This window comes from Mangifera indica, chromosome 20, assembly GCF_011075055.1.
Source record: "Mangifera indica cultivar Alphonso chromosome 20, CATAS_Mindica_2.1, whole genome shotgun sequence".
Classification (NCBI taxonomy): Eukaryota; Viridiplantae; Streptophyta; class Magnoliopsida; order Sapindales; family Anacardiaceae; genus Mangifera; species Mangifera indica.
The window spans coordinates 2,062,315-2,077,677 of NC_058156.1; the positions used below are offsets into that span (position 1 = coordinate 2,062,315).

At 32.2% G+C, this 15,363-nt stretch overlaps 2 protein-coding genes across 4 annotated transcripts; both read left to right on the forward strand.

The window, feature by feature from the left end:
- LOC123204892 (probable methyltransferase PMT18) lies at positions 1-3,466 on the forward strand. Of its 3 annotated transcripts, XM_044621698.1 has the most exons (7): positions 1-227; positions 335-374; positions 716-1,427; positions 1,507-1,717; positions 1,884-2,181; positions 2,266-2,733; positions 2,823-3,466. In XM_044621698.1, exons 3-7 carry the CDS (start codon positions 729-731, stop codon positions 3,028-3,030), a joined length of 1,884 nt encoding a protein of 627 aa, XP_044477633.1. In that variant the 5' UTR covers positions 1-227; positions 335-374; positions 716-728; the 3' UTR covers positions 3,031-3,466. The 3 variants fall into 3 exon arrangements, with proteins under 3 accessions (XP_044477633.1, XP_044477632.1, XP_044477631.1); XM_044621697.1 differs by lacking the exon at positions 335-374 and having other exon boundaries at positions 706-1,427; XM_044621696.1 differs by lacking the exon at positions 335-374 and having other exon boundaries at positions 2-227.
- Positions 3,467-6,326: 2,860 nt separating this feature from the next.
- Positions 6,327-11,483, forward strand: LOC123204623 (transmembrane protein 120 homolog). The gene is made up of 10 exons (XM_044621388.1): positions 6,327-6,881; positions 6,966-7,060; positions 7,143-7,247; positions 7,325-7,404; positions 9,566-9,656; positions 9,730-9,837; positions 10,097-10,183; positions 10,976-11,044; positions 11,217-11,346; positions 11,451-11,483. Exons 1-9 carry the CDS (start codon positions 6,602-6,604, stop codon positions 11,343-11,345), a joined length of 1,044 nt encoding a protein of 347 aa, XP_044477323.1. The 5' UTR covers positions 6,327-6,601; the 3' UTR covers position 11,346; positions 11,451-11,483.
- Positions 11,484-15,363: the final 3,880 nt, after the last annotated feature.

Genomic DNA, 15,363 nt, shown 5'->3' on the forward strand with positions numbered 1-15,363 from the left:
GATGAGGGAGACAGAAAATAAAATAAAATAATTGGATGTGGTAGCTGAAAATAAGGAGAGTGCAGAGGAGAGAAGAGGAGAAAGAAGAGGCTGGTCAGTCTCCTCTCCTGTTCCTGTGAACCCTCATTTTCAGGCATAAGCTTATCTTTTGTTTGACCAAATCCACCTCCATCCTCTCCTCACTCCTCACTTCCCTCCATTTTTGGAAAGCAAACCACAATAGCTAAGTAAGCTTTGATAATGTTCTTACTTTTTGTATAATATATATTTCTTCTTTTTCTACCTCATTCTTCTTTTCTGATTATTGACATTTTCAACATTTCCATGGTTAAAGATATTAATATATTCATATTCACCTACTCTTACTTGCTCAGGTATGTTTTTTCTTCTGGGCTTTCAATTTTTTTTTTTTTATAATAGTAAAATCCCATTAAGGATTCTATAAAGTTCGTTTCTTTTTATGAAGTTTGTGGAAAATCTGCTTTTCATTTTTCATTTTTTAATATTAAGCTTTGTCGTTATCTGGGTTGTGTTTGTATTGCTTTCTCCACTACAAAAAGGCACCCTTTCGGTTGAGTTGCTTTTTCATTAATTATATCAAGATTAATCTTTGACTGTTGTTGATTTGATTCTCACTTTCCCATCTCTGCTTCTTTTGTTCATTAATTACTACTCTGGTTCACGAAGATTAGTTTATGTTTTGAGATATCTGCAGGGATTTTTGAAAGATGGCCAAAGAGAACAGTGGATCGACGAAGCCTAATCAACTGGAATCAAAGAGAAAGCGGCTGAGTTGGATACTTGGCGTCAGTGGGCTCTGCGTATTTTTCTATGTTCTTGGAGCTTGGCAGACAACTACAACTCCTCGCGCCTCTCAATCAGATGTGTACACTAAAGTCAATTGTAACAATAATGTGGTCGATTCTAATAACTCCTTAGTAAGTCCATTGCCATCAACCACTTCATCAGCTGTTTTGGATTTTGATAGTCATCATCAAATTGAAATGAATAGTTCAGATTCAGTGCTTGAATTTCCAGCTTGTGAGATGAACTTTAGTGATTATACTCCCTGCCAATATCCACCGAGAGGGAGGGCATTTGATAGAAACATGATGAAATACAGGGAGCGTCATTGCCCAAAAGCTGATGAGCTTCTTCACTGCTTAATCCCTGCTCCCCCTAAGTATAAATCCCCTTTTAAATGGCCACTGAGTCGTGACCATGCCTGGTATGACAATATCCCCCATAAAGAGCTCAGTATAGAGAAGGCTGTTCAGAATTGGATTCAATTAGAAGGTGACCGCTTCAAATTCCCTGGAGGCGGCACCATGTTCACCCATGGAGCCGATAAATACATCGATGACATTGCCAAGCTTATTCCTCTTAAAGGTGGAGCTATTAGAACTGCCATTGATACTGGCTGTGGTGTAAGTCAAGTTGTTAAATGAGTTTTAATTTAATGCTAGTGATTAAAATATTCATAGTTTTGGTTTTTTATCTTTTCAGGTTGCAAGTTGGGGTGCATATCTTTTGAAGAGGGACATTTTAGCAATGTCTTTTGCACCCAGGGATACACATGAAGCACAAGTTCAATTTGCACTTGAAAGAGGAGTCCCTGCTATGATTGGTATTATGGGTTCTCAGAGGCTTCCTTATCCTGCTAGGGCTTTTGATATGGCTCACTGTTCCCGCTGCTTGATACCTTGGCATAAATATGGTAGGGTCCTATCCTGATTCCTGTCTATTTTATTTCACAACTTTTTAAATTTGTTTATTGGCCCAAATATGGTATAATGTTGATCTGAATCTCCAATTTCCCAGATAGAGTTCATAGAAAAGAGTTGAATTACATTTCAAAATTTCTTTCATTTGAATGGTTACAGATGTTTTATATCTACTTGAAGTAGACAGAATTTTAAGACCTGGGGGTTACTGGATTCTTTCGGGTCCTCCTATTCGATGGAAGAGATACTGGAAAGGTTGGGAAAGAACTCAAGAAGATTTGAATGCAGAACAAACTGCTATTGAGACTAATGCCAAGAAGCTCTGCTGGAAGAAAGTGATTGAAAAGGATGATCTAGCAATTTGGCAGAAACCTATCAACCACGTTGAGTGTATTGAAAGTAGGAAGGTCTATAAAACACCACATATATGCAAGTCAGACAATCCAGACACTGCTTGGTACTCACTAGAACTCGGCATTTCTCATTCTCATGCTATGTTTTACATGTAACACTTTTTAACTGCTTATGTGCTTAAAATTAGGTACAGAGATTTGGAAAGCTGCATAACACCTTTGCCAGAAGTTAGCAACACGGATGAAGTTGCTGGTGGTTCATTGGAGAAATGGCCGGATCGAGCATTTGCTATTCCTCCTAGAATCAGAAGAGGGACAATACCAGGCATCGATGAAGAAAAGTTCCGAGCTGATAATGAACTATGGAAGGGAAGGTTGAGACATTATAAAGGTATATATGATTTATTGCCAAAAGGAAGATATCGAAATGTAATGGACATGAACGCATACCTTGGAGGATTTGCTGCAGCTCTGTTAAAGTATCCAGTGTGGGTGATGAATGTGGTTCCTGTCAATTCAAATCAAGATACCCTAGGCATTATATATGAACGGGGTCTCATTGGTACATATCAAGATTGGTGTGAAGCTTTTTCAACATATCCAAGAACATATGATCTCATCCATGCCAGTGGTGTGTTCAGTATATATCAGGACAGGTAATTTAACAGCTGATTGATTGATATTGATTAATCTATTATAAACTAGTAAATGTTCTGATCTCTATTGATGTATATTGAATTTGAAGGTGTGACATTACCAACATTCTGTTGGAGATGGATAGAATTCTGAGGCCAGAAGGAACAGTTATTTTTAGGGATTCAGTAGAGTTGCTTGTGAAGATCAAGCAGATAACGGATCGAATGCGATGGAAGAGCCAAATAATTGACCATGAAAATGGACCCTTTAATCCAGAGAAAATTCTTTTTGTTGTCAAAACTTATTGGACTGGTTAAGCTACACAAAATCAACACTATCACAGAGTTGTATGTCGTTTTATTCGTTTATGGCCTCAATGCACCTAGCTTTCTTTTATATTTGTTTCAAAATGTGAACTAGGTAGGTTTGCTCATCTTTGCAACATCAATATCTGTATCTCTTGGTCACATTTTTTGGAGTAGGACTGGACTAGGGGAATGGGAAATATGCTCTTCTATTCCTTAATATTTTAAAGAGAGAATGAAGTTGCTAATTAGATGGGTGGTTGCTAGCAAGAAATGTGGAGCTATCTTTCTATTTGCACTCGCTACCTAGAAGCAGCCTGTATTGTTTTTTCGGTTGTTGGTTGTTGATGATGAAATATTGTGAGCTTGTAACTGCAATGTAAAATACAGCACAGCCATTGATTTAAATTTTGAGTTGGGAAATCCTTGCACCTGATTATTTCTTAAACTTGTTTGCTGACACTTCTCCATTTTGCTACCAAGTCTGCCATTAAGAAGTTGATATAACCATAGCTATCTTATCAGGCAATGTGCAGGTCACCCACTGGCCTAACCACCCTCATCAAATTTCTATTTCTGTTGTATATTTACCGAACTCCACACTTTGCTTTTTTGTAACAAGGAAGCCTGGGTCTGATGATTGACTCAACAGCTATTATATCATATTAGTTAAGAGTTTATTCTTAAAATGTTGTTGAAAGATCTCTTGCTCTCATATTTGGAATCTTACTCCTTTGTCATTCAAGATACCCTTAGGGGTTCAAACTCTACACTTTCGAATGTTTGTTAACCAACTAACAATGTCTTTCCAACCCTTTTGTTTTTGTGTAATTTATATTAAATATATACATTAAGACTACATGAATTGCCACAATACATTAAGACTACTTAGATAAGGTGCATCATGCATCCACAAATACAGCAAATGCTTACGCAAAATCAATTCTAAGATTCTGTAACTCCTAGACTATTGGGGTCTTTTTCTGCCCACCAAAAAGGAAGCAACTTTCCCTCTGGTAAGGAGTCACCAAGATTAGGTAAGAGTCGCAAAGATTAGGTATTGCTAGGTATGAACCCTATTTGTAATTATTGGTTGTTAAAAAAAAAAAGGCAAAAGAAGAATATTTACTATTTAATTTGTTGTTGCACATTACAGTCAATTTAAGGCACTTTTATTACTATATATGTGTATCTACTTTGAGGGGCCATTTGGTTTTAAATTTTGAAGATTATCTTGATAATCTATCTTTTATTTTTTTGTTTGATTTGTCAGTAATAAAATATTACAGTAATCTTCTATTACCAATGCTGACATGACAGATAATATAGGTGATAATCTGATTATCACATTCACATTAGGTATTTAAAGATTATCAAGATAATCTTGATTTTATTATAATTATATTATTATTTATTAATTTTTTGAAAAAATAAATAAATTTATTTTTAATTAATATGACAAATAATATAAAAAATATTTAAAAATAATTATATTCAAGGGCATTTAGTAAAATAATTTACCAAGTAATCTTTTATTACCTTTAACCAAACACAATAATTATTTATACCTATCAAATTTTATCAAATATAGTAATCATTTATACCCAGTAATCTTCTAAGTACTCTATCTTCAAGTTAATATTTCTATTTTAGAAATAAAACATTACTCAAACTAAACACCCCCTGAGTATATAAATAGATACATATTTATATATATTATTATGTGATTGAGTGTTATTTTATCTCTAATTCAAAATTACTTAATTATATGATAACACACATAAAGTTTGTACTCATTTATGTACACAAAAAGAGTATGCATAATTTTATTGTTATATTGTTTGAGTAATACTATGCATATTCATTTTTAGTATACAAATAAATACATATTTATGTATGTCATCTAGTGATTGGGTGTCACATTAATGTATGAAATATTATACCACCCATCTTCAATTTATTTAATTTTTGTTAAAAAATAGAAAGGACATAAATTTTACAACAAAATTCTGAGTAATATTATACGTATCTGTTTTAAGTATACAAATAAATATATATTTATATGTGTCATCACGTGATTAAGTATTATTTTATCTTTATTTTAAAATTTTCAATCATATGATGAGATATATAAAATGTGTACTCATTTATGTATATAAAAATTATAGATACACCTAAATAATATGCCGTCAATAATTTTAAATTAATGATAAAATAATATTAATTATATTATATTACATTATTTAAATATTAATTAAATACTTAAAATTAGTTTTATATGAAATTGATCATATTAGTGGAGAATAATTCATACCTAACATAGCAATTCCAAACTTTTTGACTTTAAAGATAGAAATTAAAATATGCTTATCGGAAAACAGAGTTGCAATTTTGATTCCTTACCCACTACCAAGATAAGACAAAGCTAATTTTATATAAGCCAAAAGACTTAGTCCTACCCAAGGTTTAATGTAAATCTAAGTTACACCTATTAATTTTTGAAAACCTAAATATTTACCTATTTATTGAAATTACTATTATCGGTTGGAGTAAAATCCTCATTTAGTTAAAAATATTTTAAAAAACTAAAATTTTATCATATTTCTCTCTTTAGTTTAAAAATCTAATAATTTTTCTTTACCCAAAATTTGAAAAGTGAGTATTTTTCCTCTTGAGTTTTTCTTTATTTTTCAATGACCATTCGCCATCTTTAGTCATCGAGGGAAGAGAGAGTGATCAGGTGGGAGAGAGTCAATAGTCAGAGATGGCAAATGGTTGTTGAGTTAAAGATCTAAAAACTGAAACAAAATAGGGGTAAAACTGAAATTTTCTAAAAAGTGAATGAGTGATTATATATGAGAAAAAGATGAGTGTTTACAAATCTAGACTTAGGGGGAAAGTCACTTTTAAACCTAAAAGATATAAGGTTAATAGATAGAAATAAAATTTTTAAAACTTAAAGATAATTCTAAAATATGAGTTTAAATAAAATTTACAAATAACAAATTTACTTTTGACAGTTATAACAAAATGTAATAAACATGTAAATATTTGAGTTTTTAAAAAATTAACGAATATGAATTTGAATTTACACTAAACTTTGGGTGAAAATAAGTCCATTAGACTTTCATATATATATATATATATATATATATATATATATATATATATATATATATATATATATATATATATATTTATTTATTTATTTATTTATTATAATATGTGAATAGAAAGGGTCGTGACTCCTGACCAAGAGTGAGGACGAGGGGCAAGCAGTATGGTGACAAGAACAAAGGGGTCAGTTGGTAAATTTGTAAAATGTGTGGAGGACGATGGAGTTTCAGTTTGGTTCAGAGATGCACCATAAATTACAATATTAATGTTAATAAAATACATTAAAGAGGTTGAATGGGGAAAGAAGGTTTGGATTGGATTCAATTCAATTGGGGGGTTATGTTATTAAAATGACAGGGGAACAACAACCTAGTTTGCAGTGAGATCGGTGGGATTAGGGTTGGAATTGGGATTGGGTAGTTAGCTTTTTCTGTTTAATTATTACAATTTTTAAAAAAAAATTCCGATGGCTTCAGGGGTGGAAGAAGAAGTTGAGAGGGCTGTGGAAGAGGCGAAAGAGTTGCATGATTCAGCTGCTTCTCTTATTAATCGAACATCTGGTGAAGAACAATCTTTAAGGCAGCGTGTTCTTTCTTTGGATTCTAATATTCGCCGCTTGCGTTCTTTACTTCATTCCACCAATTTGGATTCCAAGTTGATCGATAAGCTCGAAGAAGAATTGCAGAGAGCCAAGTGTTTGATATATGATGGCGATGCTTCTGCTTTCCTTCCAACCAAAGCAGAGGGTATTTCCCCTCCTCCCCCCACCAATTTACTGTTTTCTTCGCTATTAGATTTTTTCTGATTAATTTCTTCAATTTCTTGCTCAGGCGGTTTCCTTAGAATGTTTATTGGCCCAATTAATGTCCGAGCCTCCCGCAAAGATGTCCAGTTGAAAGTTAAAGAAGAGTACAACGCTTACAGAGTATGTAACTGGTTTTGTTCCTTTGTTTTGTTTTCGATTTAATTGTTTGTTATATAAGTTTCTTGCTTTGTGGGTGGAGCAGGATAGGACTGCCCTTCTTTTTCTTCTATTTCCCTCAACGCTTCTTATATTAAGATCTTGGATCTGGGGTGGATGCTTGCCTGCATTTCCTGTTCAACTTTATCAGGTAATACTTTTTTTTTTTTTTCCTCTTAAATAAGATTTATTTTATTGACATTGCCCCTATGCCATATGTTTTCTTAGGCATGGCTTTTGTTCCTCTATACTGCTTTGGCTTTGCGAGAGAACATTTTGAGACTCAATGGAAGTGACATTCGCCCCTGGTATATTTTCCTTTTCTCAATAATGTTTCATCTTATTTTGCTCCTATTTATGCATTCTTTTTTCTGTGCTTTACTGTACCAACCCATGTTCATTATAGGTTTGATCACCTTTATCATGCATGAAAATCTTATGGTCACAATTTATATATAATTTCTGAAGTTCAATCAAATACCAAGAATTATTTTGAATGGTGACTTCTGCCTCAGTTCAAATCGATATCAGTATAACCAGGCTCTGCTTTGTCCTTTTCCTAAACTTAATTTCATTTAGCTATAATATAAGTGGCATTTATTCATAATGTTGGCCAGAACTTGTTTGTATGTTCACTTGCAACTTCATGAGATTACACATATGTTGAGAAGATTGAGCTCATGGGCAGAGGATGCAAATAATAGTTGTTTTTATAAGTTTACTTTTAATATTTTCTGTGAAGTTTTTTTTTACTTCGGCACATTTTCTGTTTTTTCTTGGTTCTTTTGGTTCCTGTTCGTTTTGACACATAGTTTGAACAGTGGTAGCTTTTTATCTAGATTTTCTTACCTTGATACTGATCATGGAATCTTATGCCATTTAAGTTTAAGATAAAGCATGCTGTCTAGTCCAAGCTTAAACATTCTAAAGTGTTTGTTTCGAAAAGACAGGTTTTGTAAATTAGTTTGGCTATTGCACATGATTGATCAATCGGTATGATGTGATGAAGGAAGAAACTTGTGAGGCTGGCTTTGTTAATCATCCTCTGTTATGTGCCATGCAATGGGGATCAAATGAATTAAGATCCATATGAAGAGCTGCAAATTGTTATTGATGATGACAATAAGTTGGCCACTATCTAGTAAGCTAGTTGTTATTTGTAAATGGAAAAGTACTAAGAGGGAGAGTTGTTTTGTTGAAATGATGTTAAGAGAAGTGGGGCAATGGTTACATCTGCCACTGATTTAATGTCTTTCCATAAAAGAAAAAAAGTTAGCTATTAGGAACATGTTAAGAATTGTTTTGCAAGGTAGCTATTTGGAACATTTTAGTCCCTGTGCCTATTATTCACTCCTGCCCCTCTTCTTTAGAAGATAATTAATGATAATGATAATAAATAAAATAAGTGAATAAAGTAAATAGTAAAAAAAACCCTTATCAAATCCTACATATTGACAAAACCTTCAAGTTTTGAAGCTTCTCATGGTTGTTAGGGGGAAATCAAAGTGATGCCTTTTGAATTTCGAGTGCTGGATGACCGTGAAACCTCCAAGATTGACTTGTGCCATTTGGGATCTTAAGCACAGCTTGGAAAATTACCAACATATGTTGATGATTGTGGTAATTTATGTCACCATATTTATCTAGATTGGGGTCTGTTTTACTAAATTAGTTGAGACATATATCAATATAAGATCACTAAAAGTAGGAATTGATAAGAGAACAATCATCTTTCTCAGTTGATACTAAATTTTACTTCACACTGTCTATTGCTTCTTCTTTGTCTTCAGCCCTATCAAATTAATTATCTTCAAATATTAAATATATTGTTTCAGAATTTGTGGTCTGAAGAGCTTTCAAACATAAGAATCTCCTAAGGAATCACATTATGTGATAGCAACCTCACATATGTAATTTATCTCCATAAAAATCTCTGGCTGGAAGTTCTTGAAGCCTCAATTAAATACGAACATCCAATTCTCTTCTTCCTCATTTTCCCTAAATTTGAGCCTGAAGGCTTCTAACTTCCTCTTGTCACCCTGTTGCCCTGCTGCTATGTTATCTCATCAATTCAGCAAAGAAAATGATTTTTGAGTTTCTTTTTTTCACTTTATTTTCCTTGTTCTTGCTGATTGTTTGCCATTTCTTAATCTTAAGTATGATTAGAGTGAGAGTAAGCAAATAACAAACATAGGAAGCATGGAAGATGAACCATACTATATCTTCTTGTAGTTATCTGTACCTGTACTGATGAATTGTATCCACAGTGTACTATCTGTTTTTTGAAGTTTCATTGTTTGTTGTGTTTATGCATCCTCTCTTGGGTCTAATCTCATCATTAAATGAAGATTACTGGAATTAAAATTTTTATCAAAATGTGCAGTCGTTGGCATATTTTTGCTTAGTTTATTAGTTTCATGCCTGACATTGCAGACTATATCAGCAAAGATACTGAATATACTTATGCAGGTGGATCTACCATCATTACTGTGCTATGATTATGGCCCTTGTTAGTCTCACTTGGGAGATTAAAGGGCAGCCAAATTGTGCGCAAAAGCAGGTTACACTCATTCCGTTACCTGCTAATTATATTTTAGTCTATCTGATTAAAAATTTAGTTAAACATTGTACAGAGAGGGGTGCAACTTTTCCTTCAATGGGCTATGATGCAAGGAGTTGCCATGCTTCTTCAAAACAGATATCAACGCCAGAGACTCTATACTCGTATTGCCTTGGGAAAGGTGTCTTGACAAAATTACCTTCATGCACTGTAGATTTTATGTTTGCATTGTTGTTCTTTTGGTTTACATTGATTATTTCATTTTTGAATTCTTGATCCTTAGTCTTGCCCATCCTTATCCTTTTAGGATCTCCCCTATCATTGCTAATTTAAACTTTACATCTCCTATCTTAGTCCAAATTGAAGAGGATAGAATGCATTAGTTTTAAATGCACAATTTTCGGTGAGAGTTCTAACATATATATTCCCTTTTTATCCAGGCCAAGAGAATGGATGTTGTTTGGGGAGAAACGGCTGGTGTAGATGGCCAATTATGGATTTTGTGTCCAATGCTTTTCATTTTGCAGGTGATTCAGGCTAATTTTGCTTACTAGTTATTGTAAAGTCTTATATATGTAACAATTGCCTCAAAGATTTTATCCTCTGAAAATGGTTTTTTAACAAATTAATCCCCTTCGTTGATTATTCATTTGCATCAATGAAATTGTTACATCACAACTGTGTAGCCTTACAGCCAAGTGGATGAATGGTAACCCATAATTTTTTCCAGTGAAAGTTGTCATTTCATGACCAGCTCTTTAGCACATGTATCTATACCTGTGGTTTGTTAGAGGCAGGAGCATAACTTTTAAGTTTAGTGATTTCCTATGTTTAGTGACTTGCTACACAAGTGCAGAACTTTAGGAGACTCTAAATTCTATCCAGTTGTGTTAGATTGCTGGTTTCAGTTGTGTGAAATTTTACAAGAGAGAAGTTTAAAATTGGTTTCTTTTCCTTCAAAACTTCTTACTGAACCTTTATACTGGTTTCAATGTCCCTGTAAGGATCAGAGTTAATTCAAAACTTTGTATAAATCCATCTTGGTTTTTTCTGTATGCATACTGAGTCAGTGTCACTGCAAGGAGGATGAGTTTTTTTACTTTGATATTCTTCAAGCATTTTGTCTAATTGATTCTTGCTTTTTTTTTTTTTTGTATGTGTGCTCTTTCCAGTTTAGTGTGAATCATCCTTTCATGTACTTCCTCAATTTTAATGAAATTGGTCAAAATATTTGGTTTGCATCTGAGATTTGACTTTGGAGTTTCTACAGACCTGAGTTTGAACTTTCTATTTTCTTCATGTTTCTGAACTTGATTTAGGGTTTCGAGGCATATGTTGGATTACTGCTGCTTAGGACTGCATTGGATGGGGTCATATCTGAATGGCAGGTACAGTATAATAAAGACTATTGTTATTATTGTGTTTTTAACTTGTGTCATTTAGAACATTTTCCTTATGTATATAGGTCAAAAAGATAGTATGATGTAAAATTTAAATGAAAGTTCACACGGTTGCATTCATGTCATGACAATATTGGTGACTGAAAATTGTTTTTGGCAGGTAATTTTTTGTGGGCTCCTTTTGGTTTTAATGGCAGTTGGGAACTTCATAAATACAGTAGAGACGCTCATGGTAAAGTCCAGGTTTAAAGCAAAAATGAAAAGAAGTAAGAGCAAGCAGGAGTTGTAGAGTATCCTTAAGGTTTAAGTTAAATCTGTTACCGGAGCTATTTAGGATCTCATTTTTGGACTTGGGTTTCAAAGATGTTATCACTTTAACATACATTTTTCCTGGGTATGAATATATGTTTAGATATTTGAGCCACAACATGAATTGAACGTAGAGCATAAAATCAAATGGGCATGGTCAATATGGCCATGTTCCAATACCATGCAGTCCTCTTGGGTGCAGTTTGATGTGGAGAGCCTTTCAGGTTTCTTAAATTGTGCCAAAAACACAAAATTGTTGTCCATTTACTGGTTGAATTCTTAGATGTGCTTTCTATTTTTCTTTCCCTTTTTTTTTTGGGGTTTTATCTGAGGGACCCATTAGGCCTTTTGTATCATTAGGCCCAAGACCAATTTCCTTATGTGGGGGTTCAGCCATGGGAATTTTGACTGTAAAGGGTTTCTATTCCTCTTTATGGTGTTGTTTAGTGTTTAAAAATAATGTAGGTTTTGTGGGTCAGCCATGGAAAAGCTCATGATGTGAAGTAACTCATGGGTTGACCAATTAATTCAACATATCAATTGAGTGAATCTAGGAGTTTTGAGTTATTGAAGGGATGAATTTAACCTGAGAGTCGATCAGAGCGTTGTTGCATATGAGATCTTGGCAGTTGTGAGAACAATTACCACTTGAACTGGGAGTAATCAAAGTTGCTTGTGTGAATTCACATTTTAGATGAAGTTTACAGGATTGAAAGAGTGAAACTCGACGTATAACAGAAATGGGGATGAGTTATGGTTATCTTTTAATGTTGAGGTAGTTGATGGATGAGAATTTATGAGGTGATGAGATTGGCTACCTTATGGCTCTGGGGATGGAGGGGTAGTGATTATAATAGAAATATCAGCATCAAGTTTTAAATTTTCAATATCAAGCATTAAGTAATATGTTATTATATAATTTAATGATTTTATATTAAAGATAAAATAACACCTAATTATATAATAACATGTTATTTGAATATGTAATCATAATCTTAAAAATGGGTGCAAATAACATCGTTATATGTGATGGGATAAATTTTGACGAGATGAATTTTGCAAAATTGTGTAAAGAGTAATGTTATGTGTATAAATTTTTTGTACACAATTTAGGTACATAGATTATGTGTCATCATGTAATTGGATATTATTTTATTTTTAATTAAAAATCATTCAATCACATGATGATATATCAAGCGTATTCAAAGTGTGTACTAAAAATATGTACACATGGTTTTATAATTGTGTAAATGGGATGTTGATGTTGGAGCTAATATAGATGCATGTTATTGTTGTTTTATACTATGAGAATAAAACTATATATATACATATTTTTGGTACAAAATTTGAGTATACAAATTATATGTCATTATATAATTGAATGATTTTGAATTAAAGATGAAGTAATATCCAATCATATAATGACACATCATTTATGTACTTAAATTATATACCAAGAATATATACACATGACATTGCACATTATATCATATGCTCCACCCACACGCCCCTCCTTTTGTGTATAATTTAAATGGTTAAGTTTAGAAGTGAAGAATGTGAATTAAGGCGGTTCCAGCCAGCAAAACCATGTGCTTGTGCTTGTGCTTGTGCTTGTGCTTGAAGCACCTGTATGATTCTTTACAGATTAACTACATACCATATTTATATAAAATAAAAAGTAGAGTACATGCATGTAGAGATTAGCATAGCATAAATAAAAAAAAAGGGGTGGGGGGTTGAATAAATGAGAAGCACTCACAGCAATAAAGGAAGAAAAAGAAAGCAAAGGGAACAAGTGAGAGAGTATGAGTCTGTATGGGCACATGGGTAGGGCTACGTAAAGTGGAACATAATTGCGTTGTTGATAGAAAGCCACGCTGCATTTTGCGTTTGCTAGTTGGCATTTCCTGTTGTGAAAAGTCGACTCCGTTTCCATTTACATTTTTCCTCTACTTATTTTGCCCCTGCAGTATGTAGGGTAGGTACGAGTAGAATCAAATCAGAACATCTTTTAATTTGAATTCGATTTGAATAAAAAAAACTTAATTTGATTTTGACTCAAATTCGTCAAACCAACGTTAAAGATGGTTCAAGTTTATATCAAATGAAAATGTTTTAGTTTAAGTTTAATTCGAATTTATAGTTTAAATCTATGACTTGAATATGTGATTCGAATTTATGACTCATTAACAAAACAACATTGTTTAACAATTATTCAACATAATTCGAATCGAATCACCAGTCATGTTTGAACTGAATTGAGTCACGAGCTAAGTTTGAACTGAATCTATCCATCTACTTAGCGCACGAGTCAAACCCAATGAACTCTTTTTAACTCAAATTTCGTTTTGTTTCAAAATAAATGAACCCTTTTAACTTGAATTTCATACAAATTCAAATTAAACAAATTTGAACCTAGTTAAATTGAGTTGAGTCGGTTTTCGAGCCTAAACTAATTCGATTCAGATCTAATATTTGTATATATAATATTTATACGTACAAATGTAGAAATGTACATGTATCATCTTTCTCTTTTCTAACCTTCTAAAACTGTACACACTTTTCTTTTTATTTCCTTGAAAAAGTGGAGTGGTTTTCAGATTTTGATCAGTTGTTTTATCTTAATTTATTATATTAGTTTTTTTTTATTGATTTAATATGCATTATTAATTAGTAATAAATTTGTATTAAATTTGTATTTCAGAATATCTTATACCAAAAATAAATAAATAAATAAATAAAGCAATGGTTGTGGTTCACTGGAACATCTTTTACTTGGGGTCATAATTTTGCGACTTCTTCTAAAGGAACTAGTGAGATAATGATGTCAAATCGATTGTGATATATTTGAAAAATTAAATAAAGCAAGCAAATCATTAAGCATATATACTTTTCTTAGGTTAAATAAGTTTACTTTTATTTTCCTAAGTATTTACCAAATTTACCTCTAGTTTTAAAAACCAAAACGACCGTCACTCAAAGTCACTATTTATACAAATATAAAAGTTATTGTTCACACAAAATTAATTATAAATAGTATTTTTGCGTAAACAACTTCTTCTACGTGAATAGTATTTTTGCGTTTGCATGATTATTTTTTTGCATGTTCACAAGCAATTTCTATCTCTATTGACAACGACTCTTCTGAGCAAAATTTAGTTAAATCACAAGTATTAAATAATGAAATATATCAAATAAATCATTACAACATCATTTTCAACATTTTATAACTTGAATATAAGTTCGTTGAAAAGAAAATGATAAAAGAGAAGATAAATATAGTGGAAAAGATATTATAGATATGAAATATGAGTTTGCTTAGAAAAAATAAACTCAATTTTTTTGGCTTCTAGTGTTAAAAACCAAAACAATCGTTACTTAAACTCACTGTTTATACAAATGTAAAAGTTATTATTCACGCAAAATTCATTATAAATAGTATTTTTCGTAAACAATAACTTTTATGTGAATGGTATTTTTATGTTTGCATGATTGTATTTTTGCGTGTTTATGCACAATTTCTATCTCTATTAATGACAACTCTTTTGGGCAAAATCAAATCAAATCACAAGTATTAAACAACAAAATATCCCACATAAATCATTACAATACCATTTTTAACTTTTTACAAACAAAATACGAGTTCATTGATAAGAGAATGATAAAGGAGAAGATAAATATAGTGAAAAAAAGATATTACTGGTACAAAATAGGAGTTTACTTAGAAAAATAAACTCAATTTTTTTGACTTCTAGTGTTAAAAACCAAAACAATCGTCACTTAAACTCATTGTTTACACAAACATAAAAGTTATTGTTCACACAAAATTTATTATAAATAGTATTTTTGTGTAAATAGTAACTTTTACGTGAATAGTTTTTTTGCATTTGCATGATTGTATCTTTGCGTGTTTGCATGCAATTTCTATTTCTATCGACGACGACGACTCTTTTGAGTAAAATCTAGTCAACTGACAAGTATTAAACAACAAAATATGT

Bases quoted from the DNA above. Each gene is read 5' to 3' on its own strand.
- LOC123204892 (XM_044621698.1), top strand. From the start codon at position 729: ATGGCCAAAGAGAACAGTGGATCGACGAAGCCTAATCAACTGGAATCA. The intron at 2,182-2,265 runs GTACTCACTAGA...GCTTAAAATTAG, and splicing joins GACAATCCAGACACTGCTTG to GTACAGAGATTTGGAAAGCT. The intron at 2,734-2,822 runs GTAATTTAACAG...TTGAATTTGAAG, and splicing joins TTCAGTATATATCAGGACAG to GTGTGACATTACCAACATTC.
- LOC123204623 (XM_044621388.1), top strand. From the start codon at position 6,602: ATGGCTTCAGGGGTGGAAGAAGAAGTTGAGAGGGCTGTGGAAGAGGCG. The intron at 7,405-9,565 runs GTATATTTTCCT...ATACTTATGCAG, and splicing joins GGAAGTGACATTCGCCCCTG to GTGGATCTACCATCATTACT. The intron at 9,838-10,096 runs GTGTCTTGACAA...CTTTTTATCCAG, and splicing joins CTCGTATTGCCTTGGGAAAG to GCCAAGAGAATGGATGTTGT.